This window comes from Pelecanus crispus, chromosome W, assembly GCF_030463565.1.
Source record: "Pelecanus crispus isolate bPelCri1 chromosome W, bPelCri1.pri, whole genome shotgun sequence".
NCBI classification, from domain to species: Eukaryota; Metazoa; Chordata; class Aves; order Pelecaniformes; family Pelecanidae; genus Pelecanus; species Pelecanus crispus.
In genome coordinates, this window is record NC_134675.1 from 3,084,332 (window position 1) to 3,109,152 (window position 24,821).

At 44.5% G+C, this 24,821-nt stretch overlaps 1 protein-coding gene across 1 annotated transcript in view; it reads right to left on the bottom strand.

Moving 5' to 3' along the window:
- Positions 1–24,821, bottom strand: part of LOC142592844 (phosphatidylinositol 3-kinase regulatory subunit alpha-like) — an 82,644-nt gene that overhangs the window by 12,795 nt on the left and 45,028 nt on the right. The window contains exons 3-6 of the mRNA XM_075725549.1: positions 24,436–24,510; positions 17,697–17,828; positions 16,616–16,817; positions 16,337–16,416 (exon numbers count right to left, since the gene is read on the bottom strand). Of these exons, the coding sequence (XP_075581664.1) occupies positions 16,337–16,416; positions 16,616–16,817; positions 17,697–17,828; positions 24,436–24,510 (489 nt within the window). The remainder of the gene's footprint in view (positions 1–16,336; positions 16,417–16,615; positions 16,818–17,696; positions 17,829–24,435; positions 24,511–24,821) is intronic.

Sequence of the window (24,821 nt, forward strand, 5' to 3'; positions counted from 1 at the left end):
CACCCGATCCCTATCCCTGAGTGAGCTGCGAGATATGCGAAAAGATTTCGGTCGTCATCCAGGCGAGCACATCATCACCTGGCTGCTCCGATGCTGGGATAACGGGGCCAGTAGCCTGGATTTAGAGGGTAGGGAAGCCAAGCAGCTGGGATCCCTTTCCAGGGAAGGGGGCATTGACAAAGCAATTGGAAAAGGGGCAAAACCGCTCAGCCTCTGGAGGCGACTTCTGTCAAGCGTGAAGGAAAGGTATCCCTTCAAGGAGGATGTTTTATACCGCCCAAGCAAATGGACCACCGTAGAGAAAGGTATCCAGTACCTGAGGGAATTAGGCATGCTGGAGGTGATTTACAGTGACCTGAATGATGAACAGTTACCCAAAGACCCAGATGAAGTCAGGTGCACACAATCCATGTGGCGGAAGGTGGTACGGAGCGCACCAGCATCGTATTCCAACTCATTGGCAATACTAGCCTGGAAAGACGACGAGGCACCAACGGTGGATGAAGTGGCTAGACAACTCCGGGACTACGAAGAAAAGCTCTCTTCCTCCCTACGGGCCTGTGTCTCGGCTGTGGAAAAACTGTCTGAAAAAATGTGCCAAGAGTTCCAACAACTCAGAGAGGATCTGTCCTACTCCCCACCTGCACGGACCAGTGTCTCAGCCATTAGGAGTCAACGTCCCTATGCTCAAGAGAGAGGATATAGAGGATACACACCACGGGGCACCCTGTGGTTTTACCTGCGTGATTATGGAGAGGACATGAGAAAGTGGGATGGAAAACCCACCTCAACCTTAGAGGCACGGGTGCGTGAGTTGCGAGGAAAAACTATTAGAAAAGGTGGTTCTCCCAGGAAAATTGCAGCTCCAGTTTCCAGTGAGCAGTTCCCGAGACAGAGTAAGAGGGCTATTTTTACTTCCGACCTTGATCAGGGGACTTTTGATTCACATTTACAGGAAGTGAACAGCGAATACTGTGACCAGTGTTAGAGGGGCCCTGCCTCCAGCCAGGTGGAGGAAAGGGACAACCGGGTTTACTGGACTGTGTGGATTCGATGGCCTGGAACGTCAGACCCACAGGAGTAGAAGGCTCTAGTGGACACTGGTGCACAGTGTACCCTAATGCCATCAAGCTATAGAGGGGCAGAACCCATCTGTATTTCTGGAGTGACAGGGGGATCCCAACAGCTCACTGTACTGGAGGCTGAAGTGAGCCTAACTGGGAATGAGTGGCAAAAGCACCCCATTGTGACTGGCCCAGACGCTCCGTGCATCCTTGGCATAGACTACCTCAGGAGAGGGTATTTCAAGGACCCAAAAGGGTACCGGTGGGCTTTTGGTATAGCTGCTTTGGAGACAGAGGAAATTAAACAGTTGTCCACCTTGCCCGGTCTCTCAGAGGACCCTTCGATTGTAGGGTTGCTGAAGGTTGAGGAACAACAGGTGCCGATTGCTACCACAACTGTGCACAGGCGGCAATATCGCACCAACCGAGACTCCTTGATTCCCATCCATAACCTGATTCGTCGACTGGAGAGCCAGGGAGTGATCAGCAAGACTCGCTCACCCTTTAACAGTCCCATATGGCCAGTGCGAAAGTCTAATGGGGAGTGGAGACTAACAGTGGACTATCGTGGCCTGAACGAAGTTACACCGTCGCTGAGTGCTGCCGTGCCAGACATGCTAGAACTTCAATATGAACTGGAGTCAAAGGCAGCCAAGTGGGATGCCACAATTGACATCGCTAATGCATTTTTCTCCATCCCTTTGGCAGCAGAGTGCAGGCCCCAGTTTGCTTTTACCTGGAGGGGTGTTCAGTACACCTGGAACCGACTGCCCCAGGGGTGGAAGCACAGCCCCACCATTTCCCATGGACTGATCCAGACAGCACTGGAACAGGGTGAAGCTCCAGAACATCTGCAGTACATTGATGACATCATTGTGTGGGGCAACTCAGCAGAAGAACTTTTTGAGAAGGGAAAGAAAATAGTCCAAATCCTTCTGAAGGCTGGTTTTGCCATAAAACAAAGTAAGGTCAAGGGACCTGCACAGGAGATACAGTTTTTAGGAATAAAATGGCAAGATGGACGTCGTCAGACCCCAATGGATGTGATCAACAAAATAACAGCTATGTCCCCACCAACTAGCAAAAAGGAAACACAAGCTTTCTTAGGTGTTGTGGGTTTTTGGAGAATGCATATTCCAAATTACAGCCAGATCGTAAGCCCTCTCTATCAAGTGACCCGGAAGAAGAATGAATTCAAATGGGGCCCTGAGCAACAACAAGCCTTTGAACAAATTAAACGTGAGATAGTTCATGCAGTAGCCCTTGGGCCAGTCCGGGCAGGGCACGATATTAAAAATGTGCTCTACACCGCAGCCGGGGAGAATGGCCCTACCTGGAGCCTCTGGCAGAAAGCACCAGGGGAGACTCGAGGTCAACCCCTAGGGTTTTGGAGTCGGGGATACAGAGGATCCGAAGCCCGCTATACTCCAACTGAGAAAGAGATACTGGCAGCATATGAAGGGGTTCGAGCTGCTTCAGAAGTGGTTGGTACTGAAGCACAGCTCCTGCTGGCACCCCGACTGCCGGTGTTGGGCTGGATGTTCAAAGGGAGGGTGCCCTCTACACATCATGCAACTGATGCTACATGGAGTAAGTGGGTTGCATTGATCACACAACGGGCTCGAATAGGAAACCCCAGTCACCCAGGAATCTTGGAAGTGATCATGGACTGGCCAGAAGGAAAAAACCTTAGAATATCACCAGAGGAGGAGGTGACACGTGCTGAGGAGGCCCCACTGTATAATAAATTGCCAGAAAATGAAAAGCAATATGCCCTGTTCACTGATGGGTCCTGTCGTCTTGTGGGAAAGCATCGGAGGTGGAAGGCTGCTGTATGGAGTCCTATACGACAAGTCGCAGAAACTGCTGAAGGAGAAGGGGAGTCGAGTCAGTTTGCAGAGGTGAAAGCCATCCAGCTGGCTTTAGATATTGCTGAAAGAGAAAAGTGGCCAGTCCTTTATCTCTATACTGACTCATGGATGGTGGCAAATGCCCTGTGGGGGTGGCTGCAGCAATGGAAGCAGAGCAACTGGCAGCGCAGAGGCAAACCAATCTGGGCTGCCGCATTGTGGCAAGATATTGCTGCCCGGGTAGAGAACCTGGTTGTAAAAGTTCGTCATGTAGATGCTCATGTACCTAAGAGTCGGGCCACTGAAGAACATCAAAACAACCAGCAAGTAGATCAGGCTGCTAAGATTGAAGTGGCTCAGGTGGATTTGGACTGGCAACATAAGGGTGAATTATTTATAGCCCGGTGGGCCCATGACGCCTCAGGCCATCAAGGAAGGGATGCAACGTATAAATGGGCTCGTGATCGAGGGGTGGACTTAACTATGGACAGTATTGCACAGGTTATTCATGAGTGTGAAACATGCGCTGCAATCAAGCAAGCCAAGCAGTTCAAGCCCCTTGGGTATAGTGAACGATGGCTGAAATATAAATATGGGGAGGCCTGGCAGATTGATTACATCACACTCCCACAAACCCGCCAAGGCAAGCGCTATGTGCTCACCATGGTGGAAGCAACCACCGGATGGTTGGAAACATATCCCGTGCCCCATGCCACCGCCCGGAACACCATCCTGGGCCTTGAAAAGCAAGTCCTGTGGCGACATGGCACCCTAGAAAGAATTGAGTCAGACAACGGGACTCATTTCCAAAACAACCTCATAGACACCTGGGCCAAAGAGCACGGCATTGAGTGGGTGTATCACATCCCTTACCATGCACCAGCCTCCGGGAAAATTGAGCGATCCAATGGACTGTTAAAGACTACCCTGAGAGCAATGGGTGCTGGGACATTTAAACATTGGGATACGCATTTAGCAAAAGCCACCTGGTTAGTCAACACCAGGGGATCTGCCAATCGAGCTGGCCCTGCCCAATCAAAACTTCTACGTACTGTAGAAGGAGATAAAGTTCCTGTAGTGCACATGAAAAATATGCTGGGGAAGACAGTCTGGGTTACTTCCCCCTCTGGCAAAGGCAAACCCATTCGTGGGATTGCTTTTGCTCAAGGACCTGGGTGCACTTGGTGGGTGATGCGAAAGGATGGGGAAGCCCAATGTGTACCTCAAGGGAATTTGATTTTGGGTGAAAATAGCTAATGAACTGAATTGTATGATATTAATTGCTTTATAATACTGTATGTTATCTCTTAACTGTATGTTATCTCTTAACTGCATGTTAATATAATAATACAGTAGGTTAATATTAAGTATATAATACTGTATATTATGATTGCTATATGCCACATCAATGGTATTGCAGTAAGAATTGCCCAGCTTAATGAAAATGAACTTTGATGAAACCATGTTGGAATGAGAACTGGCTTCAGCATGCAACAGTCCAACACTGCACACCATCTCTCCTGCTCTGAAAGACTGTGATGACAGATGGAACCCAAAGTCATGGGCTAAATGAACTCAATGGACATTTTAGAGGGATGGGCCATAGACGAAGGGAATGATATCTGTGTGTATATCAAGATAGGGAAAGCGGTGGTGATTAATTGGAACACATTGGAAAGGGGAGGGCCTGTGCATGACCTAGATGGTATAGAATAAGGGGTGGATACTGTCCTGGTTTCGGCTGGGATAGAGTTAATTTTCTTCCTAGCAGCAGGCATAGTGCTGTGTTTTGGATTTAGTAGGAGAAGAATGTTGATAACATGCTGATGTTTTTAGTTGTTGCTGAGTACTGCTTATGCCAGTCAAGGACTTTTTCAGCTTCCCATGCTCTGCCAGGCGCACAAGAAACTGGGAGGGGGCACAGCCAGAATAGTTGATCCAAACTGACCAAAGGGCTATTCCATACCATATGACGTCATGCTCAGTATATAAACTGGGGGGGGTTGGCCGGGGAGCAGCGATCACTGCTCGGGAACTGTCTGGGTATCAGTCGTCGGGTGGTGAGCAATTGCATTGTGCATCACTTGCTTTGTATATTATTATTACTATTATTATTATATTGTTATTATTATTATTTTACTTTATTTTATTTCAATTATTAAACTGTTCTTATCTCAACCCAGGAGTGTTTCTCACTCTTACTCCTCCGATTCTCTCCCCCATCCCATCGGGGCAGGGGGAGTGAGCGAGCGGCTGCGTGGTACTGAGTTGCTGGCTGGGACTAAACCACGACAATGTCCCTGTCAGATAAAGATCTCAGTTTCATGATTAACTTGGGCAAGTTCAAATATTTGCTGATGTCGTGGTTTAGCCCCAGCCAGCAACTAAGCACCACGCAGCCGCTCGCTCACTCCCCCTACCCCCATGGGATGGGGGAGAGAATTGGAGGAGTAAGAGTGAGAAACACTCCTGGGCTGAGATAAGAACAGTTTAATAATTGAAATAAAGTAAAATAGTAATGCTAATAGTAACAGTATAATAATGATAATAATAATAATGATACACGAAGCAAGTGATGCACAGTGCAATTGCTCACCACCCGACGACCGATACCCAGACAGTTCCCGAGCAGCGATCGCTGCTCCCCGGCCAACCCCCCCCAGTTTATATACTGAGCATGACGTCATATGGTATGGAATAGCCCTTTGGTCAGTTTGGATCAACTATTCTGGCTGTGCCCCCTCCCAGTTTCTTGTGCCCCTGGCAGAGCATGGGAAGCTGAAAAAGTCCTTGACTAGCATAAGCAGTACTCAGCAACAACTAAAAACATCAGCATGTTATCAACATTCTTCTCCTACTAAATCCAAAACACAGCACTATGCCTGCTGCTAGGACGAAAATTAACTCTATCCCAGCCAAAACCAGGATAGCTGAGCATGGGATTTCAGGTGGGGGAGGGGGAGCCAGATTCAAAGTAAAAGTTGTCATCAGCTAACAAGTGGCCAATGCAGGGCTAACTTTCTCGTTTTAGCTAAGTAAATGAGAGGACCATTGTAAGAGGCCTTAAAATAGTCTGTCACTGGCTACTGAGTGCAGTATTAGACAAAAGCAGCATGAACAGCCAAATACAGGAAGTGGCTAACTAACTTACTGCAGAAAAAACCCCCAGAATCAAAATCTTCCTTGAAAAGAGCTGCATCTCTCGGAGCAGCCCTGTACAAAATAGCCTGCTTGCAAGCACAGCATCACCTCCTAAAGACTCATGCTGGATCACAAATACAGGTGTTGCTTGAAGATTCTTAGCATGAAGCTGTGAGGCATTTTATCCATTTTCCATAAACTGAAAGTAGTAGAAAAAACACCTGTCTGTATCCATGGTGTTTTCCAGTATGTTAGGGTTGTTGATTTCTTGGGCAGGCAGGTGGGAAAAGGGAGTGTACAGAGAGGGAGCAGTTTAGGTTAAATATATTTTCTTTGCCTTAGTGATTGGTGGAGATCAGACTTGCTAAAGGAACAGAACAGCAATTGAAAAGCCTGCTCCCCTTTGCCTACAGAGGTTAACTTCTTTGCCAACTATACTTTTACAAGGAAATAAATCCAAAAAGAAAGGAGAAGCAGACCACAAGATTTAATTCAGAGAAGAGAAGGGGATTAATATATTCCTCCCACTTGTTGGAAACAGTGAGAACTTCCAGTAGCTGTGTTCCTTCAGATAAGCTCGTGCTCCTTACAGCAGTCAAACGGCACTGAAGTTTTCACCTCCCAAACACTCCACCTACCAAAATCCTCCTATGCTACAAAATACCAATCCCACTTGTACCTCATAATGAAATTCAAATATCTGCAGTACATTTTTGATGTTTTACAGTTTATTGATTAGCTTCACCTATAACAATCCCTTGCTTTTCTAGTTTTAGCCTTTGCCTACTTGAACAATTGTCAGTTCTATATATAATCTAAAGCAGCACAATCATATATGTACAGCCTACTTCAAATGGAGACAGTAACCCATGTTTCTGACCTAATGACAGTACACAGCAGAAGAGGAAAAATCCAATTTCTGACAGTAACTGATATGCCTCCGATTTACTGTTAAAATTACAGAAGGGATTGATAACACTTTTTGCTTTATAGGGCCACAAGACAGAAGCATATTCTCAAAGGAGATAAGACAACCCAAAACTGGTTCATTTAACTGTTCAATAATAATTTTAAAAAGCACAGGTACCCACACAGAGATAAAAGATAAGACTTTGTTCCCAAGTCCAATTTTTTTTTGGATTACAGTGCCTTGTGCAAAAATGAGTTCCTAATCATCATGCAGAAGGGAATCGTGTCTTGTCAAAAAAAGATACCGATATGCACACACCTGCATTTTCATACAACTGCCTCATCTTAACTTTTATTTAAATTTCAAAACTTTGAGTGGTGCCCACTGAATCTATAGATTTGTATTTGCAGAAAGTTAGCAGCCTATGACTTTTTGCAGTCATACTCACGGTGGTGTTCTATCTATAAAGCAATTTGTTTCTAAAAATAGATGTACGAAGCAGGAAGAGAACTGATCAGGTTCGACAGGCTTGTGTGTGTTACACATACTTGCATACAAATACACACACATATATTAATCTGTAAAAAATTCTAATAATGTTGTACATGTTTCAGTTTTACCAAATACTTTCAATTAGGTATTGAGAAACATAAAGTATACACTACTGTCAAAATCTAAACCAAGAATACAGCGTTGCTAGGCATGGTGATTAACAAAGCATTTTGCTCTCTGTTAAATCAGATATAAAGCCTGATTTTTATTAGCTTAAAGGGGAGCCCTCTGCCGGGTGAGGCGTAGATGTGCAATATCCCGTATGACATTAATTCTCCCTGGGACAGACTGCCTTCTGCATGCTCCAAACCACACTCAGTGCTGCCAACAGTCCAGCCAAGCCTGTGACATGATGCAGAAAAGTCCTGACAAGGGACAGCGTTTTTACATATTTGGCTGTGCCCCCAAGACACTACTGACAGGACTGCAGGTTGAGCCTGACCACCACAGTCCAGGGGAGCTTTGTGACCAATTTCAAGAGGAACAGGATCAGCCTTTACACTCCCCTGCTCTGGTTGTTATGCCACCAAGCTTGCTAATATTTTGTTCAGTTAAAAGCAAAGTATCTGCATCTTGGTGATACTGCCAGAACTCTCACCCCATCCCCAGCAAGTGAGCAGTTATGTGTAAGGCAGTCTCATTACATCACTTATTCTTAGCTATGACCCTGTGAGTAGTAAAACCTACCTCTTCATGCTTAAAACTGCAATATTTCACAGCTTGAGCCATTATTTACAATGTTATTTACAAGCCTGGGAAATGGGAATAAACTGGGATAGACAGTTTAGACAAAGCAGCTCAGCTTGAGTTAGCGTACAGGCCATTAGAGGCTTCAATTCATCCATACAGGACAGCAACTCCTTCCAGCCACTGCAATAGCTCTTCCTCTGCTCCTCACCAGCCTGTCTGCCCACAATGCTACCAGCTCCCCACATTTCTTTTGCTCTCCCACCATGTCCCCCTTCCTCTTTACCTTCCTGTGATAAGACACATCTTGATCTCACACACCCAAAGCCACTCCTCAACACACCTCCACACCAAGAGGACTCCCATCTCCCTGAGTTCACCCCAAAAAAACCCTCCTAACTCTCCTATTGTACCACCTTCCTCTGTACAACTTGTCCTCCCAGCTCAGCCAAACCAACTGCGCCGCCCCAAGCACCCACCGGGCCCCGTGGACAGCTGCGGGACCTGCATCCAGCGCAAGCCTGTTCCAGACAGGAAAACCAAGAGTCTTTACGATCCTCAAAAATGAACTGAAAAAACCATCCAGTCTTCTATACCTACAAATATAGCCCATTTTTCAATATATACCTCTAAAAGCATACGTGTCTTCACATCTCTCTGTTGTGTGAGATTCTATCTGTGAGACATAAGCAGCACTGTTAGCTATAATCTGTTATAACTAAGATACTTTCTTCTAATACTACTGTTTTGAATAGCATATTTAGAGACATGCACTTTTTTTCTGACTGTAAAATCAGCATTACTTTTTAAAGCCTGTGTGGCTGTTCATCAAGTTGGGGTGTTAAAATGGGATGCTAAATCATTTAGTTTGCCCAATAACACTTACCACTTTTCAGGCCTCCCACTGATAAACACAAAGAATGAGACAGGAATCAGAAAATTGATCTGGTTACCAATTATTCAAAATACCAAACATTTCTCTAATCTTACTTCTCCTGCAACATTACTTTGTCTTGACGTACTACACACATAGTCACAACAGGTATTTTAACATTAGTACTTTAACTTTTGTGAAGGGCTAAGCACTATTCTAATTCACAAACAAAAATGCATAGTTTGCTGTTGAACACTGTGACAGAGAAAAAAAAAAATCAGTCCAGAGTTGCGATTAAAAAAATCAAGTAATGGCCTAACAGTAACTCCTGTTTTTGTGCTATGGTGTGCATAACATCACTCTAGCTGTAAGATGTCCAATTTAAGATATATTAAGATATAAGACCCAATTGCATAATTTCTATTGCTTTGAGGCAAGAAGGTTAATTAGGGGGTGATGCAATAAGAAAAAAACCTACAGTTGTGCAAAGATCTCCTCCCTATTCGGATCAGTTATCTCCAACCCTGCATTTAATGTATCTACATACTGTGTAAGATACCACTAAAATTTCATGCACAGCTCATTTTAGACAGAATGTTTTCATCCAGTCTTGAGAATAACAGAAAGAAAAAAGAAAGGAGGAAGCTATCACTTCAGCCTGTGAAAAAGAAACTTGGCAGCATTGGCTTACCTGTTATCACTTAGTTGTCATTACATGATTTTCAACAAGTAAGATTCTTTCTGTTTAAAACCTTTTAACTTCTGAACTTTAAAAATTCTATTACAGATTGTCATTCTCAGAACACTTATATGACAAATAAGTTATCTTTTCTATGTATCTTCCTTTATTACAATGTCTCTAAACTTTTTTTTATGGAAACTCAAGCCATTACAACCAATAATCTTGATGATAATTTTGAAAAATACATCTTCGAGTCTTCTATGAGAACTATAAAAGCACAGCACTTCAGATGATCAGGTCACTGAATGATTTTGGTGCTGAAAACAGACTTGTGTTCTAATCCTGTAAACTTACATAACATTCTACTAAGACTCAACTTTTGAAAATTATTCAAGCACTTTACAGGCCTAAGAGCAGAGGTTAGCTAACCATAGACTACAAAGCTTGAAAATTTGTATATGAGGTTTTTTCCAGCATATTAATTAATAGATGTGCAAATGTTCTACTAAAAAACATTCCATTGCCCAGGATGGACTTTGAAATGCACAGAAGAGTTCTATTTTTGTAACAGATCATATGAAAAATCCCAGGAGGACCCTCAAAATAAACTATTGCATTACAAAAAAATAATTACTTCAGAAGCAATATTAAAAACAAATAGCTGTTAGATTATAATTATTAATGTGGCGTCAAACCCTATAAATCTGATGGATACAGCCACATTTCTTCAAGTGCCCTAATGATACTCTCAGGATGACTAGACTCCTTCTCCTCATTAGTAGTTCTAACATCAACAACTTTCACTTTTATACTTTCTTCATATGAAGCAACTCAGGACATTATGCAATTAAGTGCAACTTAAACTCTCACTTTGCAACTTAAGAAACTCTCACTGTTGACTCTACCTTTGTAACCTCCCAATCAGCACCTCAAGCCATATAAACTGACATATCCTAAAGCATTTACAAACATATCATTTTGAACTCTTTAGAATATTAGAGGTTTCAATAATGTATTTTGCTTTGTAAGGCTTATAACATGTGGCAAAGATAAAATTATTCTTTACAATTAGCAGTTACTTGCAGATTCTTAGTAAAATAAGACAAGTAGTCATTAAAAGTTTGGACTCTCCTGGTTGTTATGAAACATTAGGAAGAAAAATACACAGTGGTTCTGGAAATGACTCCTTAACTATTTGGACAAAATTGAACGAAACCAAATAGGTATAAACTAGCTGAAAATACATGTACACTAAATGTTAGGGAAAGGTTCCTAACTAATAGAACTGGCAAGGCTGGAAAAGTCTTCTGATCAAAGCAGTAGTGATAAAAATCTTAGCCATTTTAAATTCATCTTCATTAGTTGATGAAGACCTACAAAGACCTACCCCCCATATTACTACCACCTCCACAAGGAAGAAAAGACGGCTCATAGTCATAGGAGACTCCCTTCTGAGGGGAACGGAGGGTCCAATATGCCGGGTGGACCCTCCTCATAGGGAAGTCTGCTCCCTGCCAGGAGCCCAGGTCAGAGATATCACCAGGAGACTTCCCAGCCTGGTACGGCCCTCGGACTACTACCCCTTACTGCTCTTCCACGTGGGTGGTGATGAAGTTGCAGTGCACAGCCCAAGGGTGATTAAAAGAGACTTCAGGGCCTTGGGACGGTTAGTGAGGGAATCGGGGGCACAGGTCATCTTTTCCTCCCTCCTTCCAGTTGTGGGAGGTGACATTGGTAGGAACAGGCGGATCCAATCTCTTAACACATGGCTCCGAGGCTGGTGCCACCGTCACAACTTTGGGTTCTTCGACAATGGGACGGCCTACATGGCACCAGGCTTGCTGGCGACAAATGGGAGCCACCTTTCTTAAAGGGGAAAGAGGGTCTTTGCACAGGAGCTTGCGGGGCTCATTGACAGGGCTTTAAACTAGATGTGAAGGGGGAGGGGGAACATACCAGGCTTGCCTGTGACAAGCTGTGGGATGGTACACAATGGTTAGAGGGACGGGGTGCTACTGTGAGCCCTCATCCTGTTGCCCAGAGGCATGATGGGGACGCTGCAGCACAGTCGAAGTCTGGCAGAGATGAGCTGGGGGCTCCTGAGATAGTAGGAGCTCACAAGGAAACCTTCGTGAAACACCCCGAGGGAAACAAGGGATGTTCCACTAAGAAGGTGACATGGCCAACAGCCCAGATGAAATGCCTCTACACGAACGCACGCAGCATGGGGAACAAACAGGAGGAGCTGGAAGCTGCTGTGCTACTAGACAGCTACGACCTGATTGCCATAACCGAAACCTGGTGGGACGAATCCCACGACTGGAATGTGGCTATTGCTGGCTACAGGCTGTTCAGAAGGGACAGGCAAGGAAGGAGGGGTGGAGGCGTTGCCCTCTACGTAAAGAAATCAATACAGTGTGAAGAGCTGTCCCTGAAGAATAGCCACGAGCAGGTCGAAAGCTTATGGGTAAGAGTCAGAGACAGAGGCAACAAAGGGAACCTTGTGGTTGGTGTCTACTACAGGCCGCCTGATCAAGGGGAGCCTGCTGACGAAGCCTTCTTCCTCCAGCTCCGGGAGGCTTCGCGCTTGCAGACTCTCGTCCTGCTGGGGGACTTCAACCACCCCGACATTTGCTGGAAAAGCAACATGGCGAGCTGTAGGCAATCCAGGAGATTCCTGGAATGCATAGACGACAACTTCCTAAGCCAGGTAATAGACACCCCTACCCGAGGGGACGCGATACTGGACCTGATGGTCACCAATGCAAGTGAGCTCATCGGTGATGTCAAGACTGGAGGCAGCCTGGGCTGCAGTGATCACGCATTGGTGGAGTTCACGCTCCTGAGGGACATGGGAAAAGCGAGGAGTGCAGTCAGGACCCTAAATTTTAGGAAAGTAAACTTCCAGCTCTTCAAGGAGTTAGTCAGAAGGACCCCCTGGGAGACGGTCCTCAGGGACAGGGGAACGGAACAGAGCTGGCAGATCTTGAAGGACACCTTCCATAGAGCACAAGAGCTATCAGTCCCCAAGTGTAAGAAATCAGGCAAGGATGGGAAGAGACCAGCATGGCTGAGTCGAGACCTGCTGGTCAAACTAAACAGTAAGAGGGAACTGCACAGGCAGTGGAAGCAGAGACAGGTGTCCTGGGGGGAATACAGGGAAACAGCCCGGTTGTGTAGGGAGGAGGTCAGGAAGGCCAAGGCGCAGCTGGAGCTGAATTTGGCAAGGGATGTAAAGAATAACAAGAAGGGCTTCTACAGGTATATCAACCAGAAAAGGAAGGTTAAAGAAAGCGTACCCCCACCGATGAACAAGAATGGCGAACTTGTATCAACAGATGAGGAGAAGGCTGAGGTACTCAACAACTTCTTTGCCTCAGTCTTCACCGGCAACCTCTCTCCTCACCCCTCCTGAATCGATGGACCAAAAGATGGGGAGCAGGGATATAAAGCCCCTCCCACTGTAAGGGAAGATCAGGTTGGAGACCACCTGAGGAACCTCAATGTACACAAGTCTATGGGACCTGATGAGATGCACCCCAGAGTCCTGAGGGAATTGGCTGATGTAGTTGCCAAGCCACTCTCCATGATATTTGAAAAGTCATGGCAGGCAGGTGAAGTCCCTGCTGACTGGAAGAAGGGGAATGTTGTGCCCATTTTTAAAAAGGGAAGAAAGGAGGACCCTGGGAACTACCGACCTGTCAGCCTCACCTCTGTGCCTGGGAAGATCATGAAGCAGATCCTCCTAGAAGCTATGCTCAAGCACATGGAAGACAGAGGGGTGGTTCAAGACAGCCAGCACGGCTTCACCAAGGGCAAGTCCTGCCTGACCAACCTAGTGGCCTTCTATGAAGGAGTGACTGCATCCGTGGACAAGGGAAAAGCAATGGATGTCATCTACTTGGATTTCTGTAAAGCGTTCGACACAGTCCCCCACAACATCCTTCTCTCTAAATTGGGGAGATATGGGTTTGATGGGTGGACTGTTCGGTGGATAAGGAAATCGCTGGATGGTCGCATCCAGAGGGTCGTGGTCAATGGCTTGATGTCCATATGGAGACCAGTGACAAGTGGAGTCCCTCAGGGGTCCGTACTGGGACCAGTGCTGTTTAACATCTTCATCAATGACACAGACAGTGGGATCGAGTGCACCCTCAGCAAGTTTGCAGATGACACCAAGCTGAGTGGTGCTGTTGACACACCAGGAGGACGAGATGTCATCCAGAGGGGCCTGGACAAGCTGGAGAGGTGGGCCTGTGTGAACGTCATGAGGTTCAACAAGGCCAAGTGCAAGGTCGTGCACCTGGGACGGGACAACCCCCGGTATCAATACAGGCTGGGGGATGAAGGGATTGAGAGCAGCCCTGCGGAGAAGGACTTGGGGGTACTGGTGGATGAAAAGCTGGACATGAGCCGGCAATGTGCGCTTGCAGCCCAGAAAGCCAACCGTATCCTGGGTTGCATCAAAAGAAGCGTGGCCAGCAGGTCGAGGGAGGTGATTCTGCCCCTCTACTCTGCTCTGGTGAGACCTCACCTGGAGTACTGCGTCCAGCTCTGGAGCCCTCAGCACAAGAAGGACATGGACCTGTTGGAGCGGGTCCAGAAGAGGGCCACCAAAATGATCCGAGGGCTGGAGCACCTCTCCTATGAGGACAGGCTGAGACAGTTGGGATTGTTCAGCCTGGAGAAGAGAAGGCTGCGGGGAGACCTTATTGCGGCCTTCCAGTACTTAAAGGGGGCCTACAGGAAGGATGGGGGCAAGCTTTTTAGAAAGGCCTGTTGTGACAGGACAAGGAATAACGGATTTAAACTAAAGAAGAATAGATTTAGACTAGACATAAGGAAGAGATTTTTTACAGTGAGGGTGGTGAGGCACTGGCACAGGTTGCCCAGAGAGGTGGTAGAGGCCCCATCCCTGGCAACATTCAAGGTCAGGTTGGATGGGGCTCTGAGCAACCTGATATGGTTAAAGCTGTCCCTGCTCACTGCAGGGGGGTTGGGCTAGATGACCTCCAAAGGTCCCTTTCCACCCAAAGCATTCTATGATTCTATGATAAGGGGATTATACAATGTGCCTACCTGTAATACGAGACATGAGGCATTTTTCTGCTGCTGCTTTTCTGCTGCTGTGTCCTAGCTCTTCAAATCTTAAGCAGCCCTACAAATCCTACTGCCATAAACCTTACCTTGTACTTTGAATAGAGATGCAGGACAGCTACAGCCTGCCCAGTGTTCTGTTCACCATTGCCCTATCCTTTGTTCGGACATTCTCTGTTCCTAAGCTGTAAAAGCTAATATCTGAAGTCCCCCAGCATTAATAATTTCTTTTGCACACGGTTAGAAAGTCTGCCTTGCTCCTACCAAATATTTGATTTAAAACCAGGGATTTTTGCATAAATTAGAGGTGGGTTTTACTGTTTCTTGACTAAATTAGGTGCTAACTCACAGAATCAAAACAAGTGTAATCTACCTTTCCTGAATGGGGCGTTAATATTTTCCACATTTTTTATTGATATTGATTAAGAAAACTTTTGAGTCTGTGGATTAAAAAATGCATATAAGAAAGGGGGAAACCTTACTTTCTTAATGATCTCTATGGGGTATTGTATTTCTAGTTTGCCTGGGAGCAGAGTGAGAGTTAAACAAAATCTCCAGAATTTCCCCACCACTACCACTGCTGTATGATATGTATTCTATTGGATTACAGGTCTTATAAGTTCACAAATTCCTATTCACTGTTTACTGAAAAAGGAATGAAAGTCCTAAGGCTGTACAAACGATGGGTACTAAAATTATTTTAATGAAAAAGACAATTTCTTATAAAACAGATGTTGCACACCACTATGGAACATATGAACAACTTCTACTTAGTTCTGTAATTCTGCAATTTTGCATTAAGTTTGTCGTGGTTTAGCCCCAGCCAGCAACTAAGCACCACGCAGCCGCTCGCTCACTCCCCCTACCCCCATGGGATGGGGGAGAGAATCGGAGGAGTAAGAGGGAGAAACACTCCTGGGTTGAGATAAGAACAGCTTAATAATTGAAATAAAGTAAAATGGTAATGATAATAATAACAATATAATAATGATAATAGTAATAACAATATACAAAGCAAGTGATGCACAATGCAATTGCTCACCACCCGCCGACCGATACCCAGACAGTTCCCGAGCAGCAATCGCTGCTCCCCGGCCAACCCCCCCCAGTTTCTATACTGCCCATGACGTCATATGGTATGGAATAGCCCTTTGGGCAGTTTGGATCAGCTGTCCTGGCTGTGCCCCCTCCCAGTTTCTTGTGCACCTGGCAGAGCATGGGAAGCTGAAAAGTCCTCGACTAGCATAAGCAGTACTGAGCAACAACTAAAAACATCAGTGTGTTATCAGCATTCTTCTCCTACTGAATCCAAACCACAGCACTATGCCTGCTGCTAGGAAGAAAATTAACTCTATCCCAGCCGAAAGCAGGACGGTTTGATTAAAAAAGAAAAACAACATGCATTTAGTGTCCTTAAGTTGAATTTCAATATTTAAGAAAACAATGGTATATAATTTTTTTAATTAAATATATTTTTACCTGGTATAGGTTGTCTCTCATTCCATTCACTTGTGATTAAAACTTCTAGGATTTTTATCTGGTGTTCAGTATTATCAGAGCTGCAAGAGATGAATTAGACCGTAAGAACTAGGAAAAATGCAAAAGTTTACATTAGTATTATTCAAAAAACATTGGAAAAATTTACAACCATGCCCTCCACATTAGAAGTGAGGTCAGGAAATTAATTAATTAAACTTACTTTTCTATATATCTAACCCATGTTTACAGTACAGAATATAATAAAGATGACCCACGCACCTTGTTATCTGGAATTTGAAAAGCAGAGGGCTGAAAATTTCAGCCAGAGACCTTGCATTCAAGAGATTTTTGCTGGAGGCTTGACAAAGTCTGAGGAAATGTTTGAGCAAATACTGGAGTGTGAGCCAATACTGGGGAGGTATATTTGGAGATCTGATGAGTTTCTTCAGCAGCTGAGCATATTCCTCTGAGCTCTGCACTTCTGCAAGCAAACAGATAAAAGGATCTTGATATCAGAACAGTAACATTCAACAAGTAAAATGAAATTATATATGACTCCTTTGGAAGCATCAATCTTACAGAAAAAAAATAATTCTGTCCTTCATTAGTGCTGTAAGACTTGTTTCTTCTTTTGAAAAAAGTGAAATGCTCAGGGAAGAGTAAAGAACAAGTATTTAAAAATCAAATGGAAACAGATATGCATTTTGGTAAAAACCACAATGTGTTCAGAGTATACTGGTAGAAGTCTGTCTTGTGTTTAGCATCACACATGATTGGGTAATTTTGAGATGCACTAGATAATTCTTACAGGTGCTGTTCTAACTTTGAAGCTTACAAGTAACGATATCCTGTCCTGAGACATATAACAGAATATTTGGCCCATGTGCTGAAAGCCTATAAGCTGTACTTGTTTGAAATGACTACTGTAGATGACGAATCTTACATGCATGTATTTGTCACTTCATAACCTGCAGCTCCCAATGTACTGCAGAACACCATGACCTCTAATACATTTACTTTGTCAGCACTGATAAAAAGTTAAAAAATAGCTTTCTGAATACAGATAAATCCTTGATTACCCCCACAGTTTTTATATAGTCATTCTATTTACTAAAATGAAAACTGTGTTGTCCCTTATATTTTCCATTATGTTTATCTAAATAGATAAGTAAATAATGCATGTCTAGACCTAAATTGAAACAGCTTTCATCAAAAGCAGTGAAGGTATATATTTTTTCTGAGATGCTGCCAGGTTGTGCAGAATCTTCCATGTTCTGTGGGTGACAGCTGGACCACTGGATGTTCACAATCCTAACAAAAGTTTTTTGGTTTGATATTTGAAATAATTTGATATTCATACCTTGAGCTACAGAAATCATGTCACTGTAAACAGCTGCTGGAATGATGGGATTTGGCAGGTCCAGGAGATACCTCTTGAGAGCATCTGATAAAGTACGCACATCAAATGTCTCTAAATCCAACAGAGAGGCATCTAAAGGGAAAGAGCAACATACTTTTTAGACATTAGAAACTAGGAAAAATACATAGGCTCATGATATTAACTCTTTATACCAAGCCAAAACTGCTAACATATCTGGTTTACGGGGAACAACTTGTAAGAAAGAATCTAAGACACCAAAACACATCTTTGAGATGAAGAACATACAGTGCTCAACACCATGCCTAGGCCTTTGGCATCTGATGAACCAAATGGCTTCCAAAGCTGTGTGGCCTGACATATACAGTGCAGGGCTGAAGTCAGAATAATTGTAGTGACTTGCTGTAAGTTGGCAGTGTTATGGAACATCAGAGTTTTTTTAACAGGTCTTTGTTTTACCTGTAAATATTTTGTGTAAGAAGTAAGTATTAATCAAGGGTTTGGGCAAATGCAGCTTCTCTACTGGTAGCTACTTCTATTATGACTGGAAGCTTGATTAACAACTTGGGGCCCCAAGTCTGTAAATATTTATGTGAGTTGAAACAAATACACACATGCAGAACTGGGTGCTTGGTGTTTTATGCAGCAGTTAGGATTTATCTTTTATAACCTGGTATCCTTCCAGCACAGTTATGACTTGGGCTAAGGTTTGGGAGTGTCACATTGTGCTGGTTTTGGCTGGGATACAGTTAATTTTCTTCATATTAGCTAGTATGGGGCTAGGACTACTTGTTAGCATCGAAGCAAGGAATATCAGCAGCAAAAATAAAAATATGGAAATATAGAAATGCTTACTTAATGCAAGCAAGATTATGTTTCCTCTTAAAACATGAAACTGGTGCAGTAAAGTCCTTAATGTTTAAAGAAAGATCCATGTTTGGTACAAGAATTTAGAGATATTAATGCTGACCAACTTTCTAGGCTAGCCAAGTCCCCTGTAAAATAACTCCTGAACCTATTTGGCCAGTTTAAACCAAATTCAGCAGGGAGGCAGAGGAATCAGATATATGGTGTGTCTACACGTACTGTGAAAAAAAGGAGCCAAGAGGGGGTAGAGAGACATTTAGTGCTCCTCCACCTCCTTCCTGTTTTCCCCAAAGGAAAGCTTGCAGTATGAGCTCAATCTTTATTAGACACCAAAGAATACGCATGAGAAAAAAAGACATTATGAATGGCTCAGATGATAAAAAAATTGCAGTGCGGGTATGAATTCTACAAGAGCAATTATGTGTCAGAGAATCTAACCACAAATTCATAAGAAATAGTTTTCATTAGTTCTGTTGCTCACAGGATGTCTTTTATTTCATAAGCCAAGTTAAGTCCTGGTTCTCTCAGTGCTGACCCATTCTCTGAAGTATATCCCAAATTGTTATAATGAATACACAAGTCAGAATAAACTTGTGGTACTCCGCAACTCTTTGGGTGTAATGTCATAAACAGACCTGAACTCTTCTGTCTGCCGAGCTGGCCAGATGCAAGTCAGCTAGATAGAATGGTGTTGAAACTAACAGGCAGTTATCCAATTAATATGGAGAGCATTTTAACCATAAGCAGAACAGCACACTAATGGAGTTCACAACTTTGGGACCAAAGCCAACTTGCACTCTGCTAATTCAAGACAGTAAGCGGAGATCAGATCTGATGATCTTGTGATGCTCTTTTAGTCTGGAGAAGAGGAGGCTGAGGGGAGACCTTATCGCTCTCTACAACTCCCTGAAAGGAGGTTGTAGTGAGGTGGGTGTTGGTCTCTTCTCCCATGTAGTTAGCGATAGGACGAGAGGAAATGGGCTCAAGCTGCGCCAGGGGAGGTTTAGGCTGGAAATTAGGAAAAATTTCTTTACGGAAAGGGTAGTCAAGCATTGGAACAGGCTGCCCAGAGAGGTGGTGGAGTCACCATCCCTGGAAGTGTTCAAAAAACGGGTAGATGTGGCACTCTGGGACATGGTTTAGTCTAGTCTACCCTTGATTGGCTTAGAGTAGACTTGATAGTGTAGGTTAATGGTTGGACTGGATGATCTTAAAGGTCTTTTCCAACCTAAACGATTCGATGATTCTATGATTCTATCTGTCTGTATCCATGTGTCTGGACACCCACTGCACTGGCTCTGTCCTGGAAGATTCTGATCCTATCTTAAAGAGAACTAAGAAAGATACGTTGTTACTAAAGGGTAAAGTCCTGTTTTCCTTTCTCAAACCTGAATACATTTTAAATAAGAATACATGTAAACCACAAGTTCTTGATCTCAGGAGACAGACGAATCTTTCTTAAAATTACACCTCAGTTTAGAGACTTAATAAGGGATTCAGATAAATTAAGAGATACATTTATTTTGGTGCCACGGAAAATCTGGATTTATCTGGACTGAAAAATATAATTACAATACTAAAAATATGGCTTAGGCTGCTAGCACCACATGCATATCTCCTCTCCCTGCTTGCACTTATATACTCCTTCACTCCCATTGTTGTCTCACAAAGGGAGTTCGTTATGTTAATTTGTGGAATTACCACCTAGCACCCACCTATGCACAGAAATGAAATAAAATCGATATCTCGACTCAGTGTGTGAATTGGATTGTTGCACACCGGGTAACGAACTCCCTTTGTGAGACAACACCATCACAATCAGCAGAGGACAGGATGCTCTTTTGATCTGAAGGAACAGACAACTCATAGTATCATCTCTTGTTCATTTTGCTAATATTTACAATTACTAAAAATGAAGAGAGCTAATTCACAGTTTGAGTTTGCTTCCTTTGTCCCTTTGGCAACATGGCATGTAACCAGTTTCATTTTCTAGCCCTTGTATTTTTTTGCTCTTTTACGCAAGTGGAAGTTCACACCCCACATCGTACCCCAGCTTGCAAAAGAATGGTGAAGCACTCCTCCTACAATAGCTCCTGATCTCTCATAGTGCAACTGAGTGTTGCCATGCCAGTATATTCTGGCCTGAAGTTGAAAAAAGAGTACCAAAAAGAGAAGGAAGCATATTTCAGAAAAGTTGAAGAGGTACGTGGTGTTAGTGGTGTAGCTGCATTTTACTGTCCAAAACCCGAGAACCCAGCCTACTGCAGCAACATCAATTCAATTCTTTCTTTCCCTTCCAGCATCAGCTCGGTAGCAAGCAGGGAATGTGGAGCTATTGCCTCTCCATCTACTGGACAAAAAAATCACATGCACAGAAGTGTATGTACACAAATGGCCTTTTGTTTACAAAATATTAACCTGCAGCCTTACAGCAATACTGTATATTTACCGTGCTTCTGAACAAAACAGCTTTTTTTTCTGTATAGCTACATTTTCAGTCCTTGAACAAGCAAGTTACCAACTGTCGTGGTTTAGCCCCAGCCAGCAACTAAGCACCACGCAGCCGCTCGCTCACTCCCCCTACCCAACGGGATGGGGGAGAGAATCGGAGGAGTAAGAGTGAGAAACACTCCTGGGTTGAGATAAGAACAGTTTAAAGATTGAAATAAAGTAAAACAGTAATGATAATAATAACAATACAAAATTGTTAAAAGCAAACTGGGGCCTGCACTCTGCTGCCAAAGGGATGGAGAAAAATGCATTAGCGATGTCAATTGTGGCATCCCACTTGGCTGCCTTTGACTCCAGTTCATATTGAAGTTCTAGCATGTCTGGCACGGCAGCACTCAGTGGCGGTGTAACTTCGTTCAGGCCACGATAGTCCACTGTTAGTCTCCACTCCCCATTAGACTTTCGCACTGGCCATATGGGACTGTTAAAGGGTGAGCGAGTCTTGCTGATCACTCCCTGGCTCTCCAGTCAACGAATCAGGTTATGGATGGGAATTGGGGAGTCTCGGTTGGTGCGATATTGCCGCTGGTGCACTGTTGTGGTAGCGATCGGCCCCTGTTGTTCTTCGACCCTCAGCAATCCCACAACAGAAGGGTCCTCTGAGAGACTGGGCAAGGTGGGCAGCTGTTTAATTTCCTCCGTCTCCAAGGCAGCTAACCCAAAAGCCCACCGGTACCCTTTTGGGTCCTTGAAATACCCTCTCCTGAGGTAGTCTATGCCAAGGATGCACGGAGCCTCTGGGCCAGTCACAATGGGGTGCTTCTGCCACTCATTCCCAGTTAGGCTCACTTCAGCCTCCAGTACAGTGAGCTGTTGGGATCCCCCTGTCACTCCAGAAATACAGATGGGTTCTGCCCCTCTATAGCTTGATGGCATTAGCGTGCACTGTGCACCAGTGTCCACTAGATCTTTCTACTCCTGTGGGTCTGACGTTCCAGGCCATCGAATCCACACAGTCCAGTAAACCTGGTTGTCCCTTTCCTCCACCTGGCTGGAGGCAGGGCCCCTCTAACACTGGTCACAGTATTCGCTGTTCACTTCCTGTAAATGTGAATCAAAAGTCCCCTGATCAAGGTCGGAAGTAAAATTAGCCCTCTTACTCTGTCTCGGGAACTGCTCACTGGAAACTGGAGCTGCAATTTTCCTGGGAGAACCGCCTTTCCTAATAGTTTTTCCTTGCAACTCACGCACCCGTGCCTCTAAGGTTGAGGTGGGTTTTCCATCCCACTTTCTCATGTCCTCTCCATAATCACGCAGGTAAAACCACAGGGTGCCCCGTGGTGTGTATCCTCTATATCCTCTCTCTTGAGCATAGGGACGTTGACTCCTAATGGCTGAGACACTGGTCCGTGCAGGTGGGGAGTAGGACAGATCCTCTCTGAGTTGTTGGAACTCTCGGCACATTTTTTCAGACAGTTTTTCCACAGCCGAGACACAGGCCCGTAGGGAGGAAGAGATACTTTCTTCGTATTCCCGGAGTCGGCCAGCCACTTCATCCACCGTTGGTGCCTCGTCATCTTTCCAGGCCATTATTGCCAACGAGTTGGAATACGATGCTGGTGCGCTCCGTACCACCTTCCGCCACATGGGTTGTGTGCATCTGACTTCATCTGGATCTTTGGTTAACTGCTCATCATTCAGGTCACTATAAATCACCTCCAGGACGCCTAATTCCCTCTAGTACTGGATACCCTTCTCTACGGTGGTCCATTTGCCTGGGTGGTATATAACATCCTCCTTGAAGGGATACCTTTCCTTCACGCTTGACAGAAGTCGCCTCCAGAGGCTGAGCGGTTTTGCCCCTTTTCCAATTGCTTTGTCAATGCCCCCTTCCCTGGAAAGGGATCCCAGCTGCTTGGCTTCCCTACCCTCTAATTCCAGGCTACTGGCCCCGTTATCCCAGCATCGGAGCAGCCAGGTGATGATGTGCTCGCCTGGATGACGACCGAAATCTTTTCGCATATCTGGCAGCTCACCCAGGGATAGGGATCGGGTGGTCACCATCTCATTTATGGGTTCTTCCTCCTCTGGTTCTCGTGATGGCCCTGGTTCATGTTCATCCCTTACTAAACAAACTGATTTCCTCGTGTATTTTTTCTTCTGTATAGGGGCAACTGATACCAGCGCAGGTTGGTTCTCTGGTTTAGCCGCAGTGTCTGTCACTGGGGTTTGAGTAGCCGCAGTGCCCATGGCTGTGGTTTGAGTAGCTGCAGTGCTCATGGCTGTGGCTGGAGTAGCCACAGTGCCTGGGGAAGGGGTTTGAGTAGCTGCATGGTGCTTAGTTGCTGGCTGGGGCTAAACCACGACAGGAGCCTCCCAAGCGAAAGATCATGAATCACTGCAGAGCATAGCACAGTGCACAAACTGACAACAAGCTTTAACGCATGCTGCAAAAAAAAGAACATGGCGCAGATCAGATGAACTAATATTGTGACCAGCAACTGTTAACAGACTCCTTAATACACTCCAGTTAATCTGTTATTATCTCAAATCCTTCATGCCCCACGTTGGGCGCCAAAAAGAACTGTCATGGTTTAGCCCCAGCCAGCAACTAAGCACCACGCAGCCGCTCGCTCACTCCCCCTACCCCAATGGGATGGGGGAGAGAATCGGAGGCGTAAGAGTGAGAAACACTCCTGGGTTGAGATAAGAACAGTTTAATAATTGAAATAAAGTAAAATAGCAATGATAATAGTAACAATAAAATAATAATAATAATGATATACAAAGCAAGTGATGCACAATGCAATTGCTCACCACCCGCCAACCAATACCCAGACAGTTCCCGAGCAGCGATCGCTGCTCCCCGGCCAACCCCCCCCAGTTTCTATACTGAGCATGACATCATATGGTATGGAATAGCCCTTTGGTCAGTTTGGATCAACTATTCTGGCTGTGCCTCCTCCCAGTTTCTTGTGCACCTGGCAGAGCATGGGAAGCTGAAAAGTCCTTGACTAGCATAAGCAGTACTCAGCAACAACTAAAAACATCAGTGTGTTATCAACATTCTTCTCATCCTAAATCCAAAACACAGCACTATGCCAGCTACTAGGAAGAAAATTAACTCTATCCCAGCCGAAACCAGGACACCAACAAATGATTAAAATAATTATTCTTGGAAAAAGAACCATGCAGTGGAGCCATGAAAAAAGGACAACCTGTAAAAGTGAAAAATACCTTTCATATGAAGTGTAAAAGTTAGAAACCTTTTAAAATTATATTTGCCTTTTTAATATTATAGTATTCAGAACCAGCTCATATATAAGCTGAGTAGGGGAGCAAAGAAAACAGGATCTGTCTGACCACAAAATCTGTATAATGTTTTAAAGAGAACTGTACTTACCACATTCAAGAATTTGTCTCAGTTCTGCTGAGCTGCTTGAGCCTTGTGTTCCATAGAAAGTTGAGCACTCCAGATCTTCAAAACAAAATCGATGGATACATTAACATTCCAGTGACTGTTGCCATGAAACAACATGCTTCTGTGTTCTTCAAATCAGTACTTACAGTATAAATTAGCAACATTCTCCCCACCATCCTCCTACCACCTACCAGACTAAGGAATGTGATTGCTTTTTAAGGCTGTAAGACACCTCTTTGTACCTTCAAACTGCTGCGTCTGCAGAAAGAGCTGGCCAAGGAAGATCAGAGGTGGCAGCAGTCCCACATATTCTGTACAACTCTCCATGGGCTGACTGTAGAAGGCCAGGACTAGGAAACAGATTCACA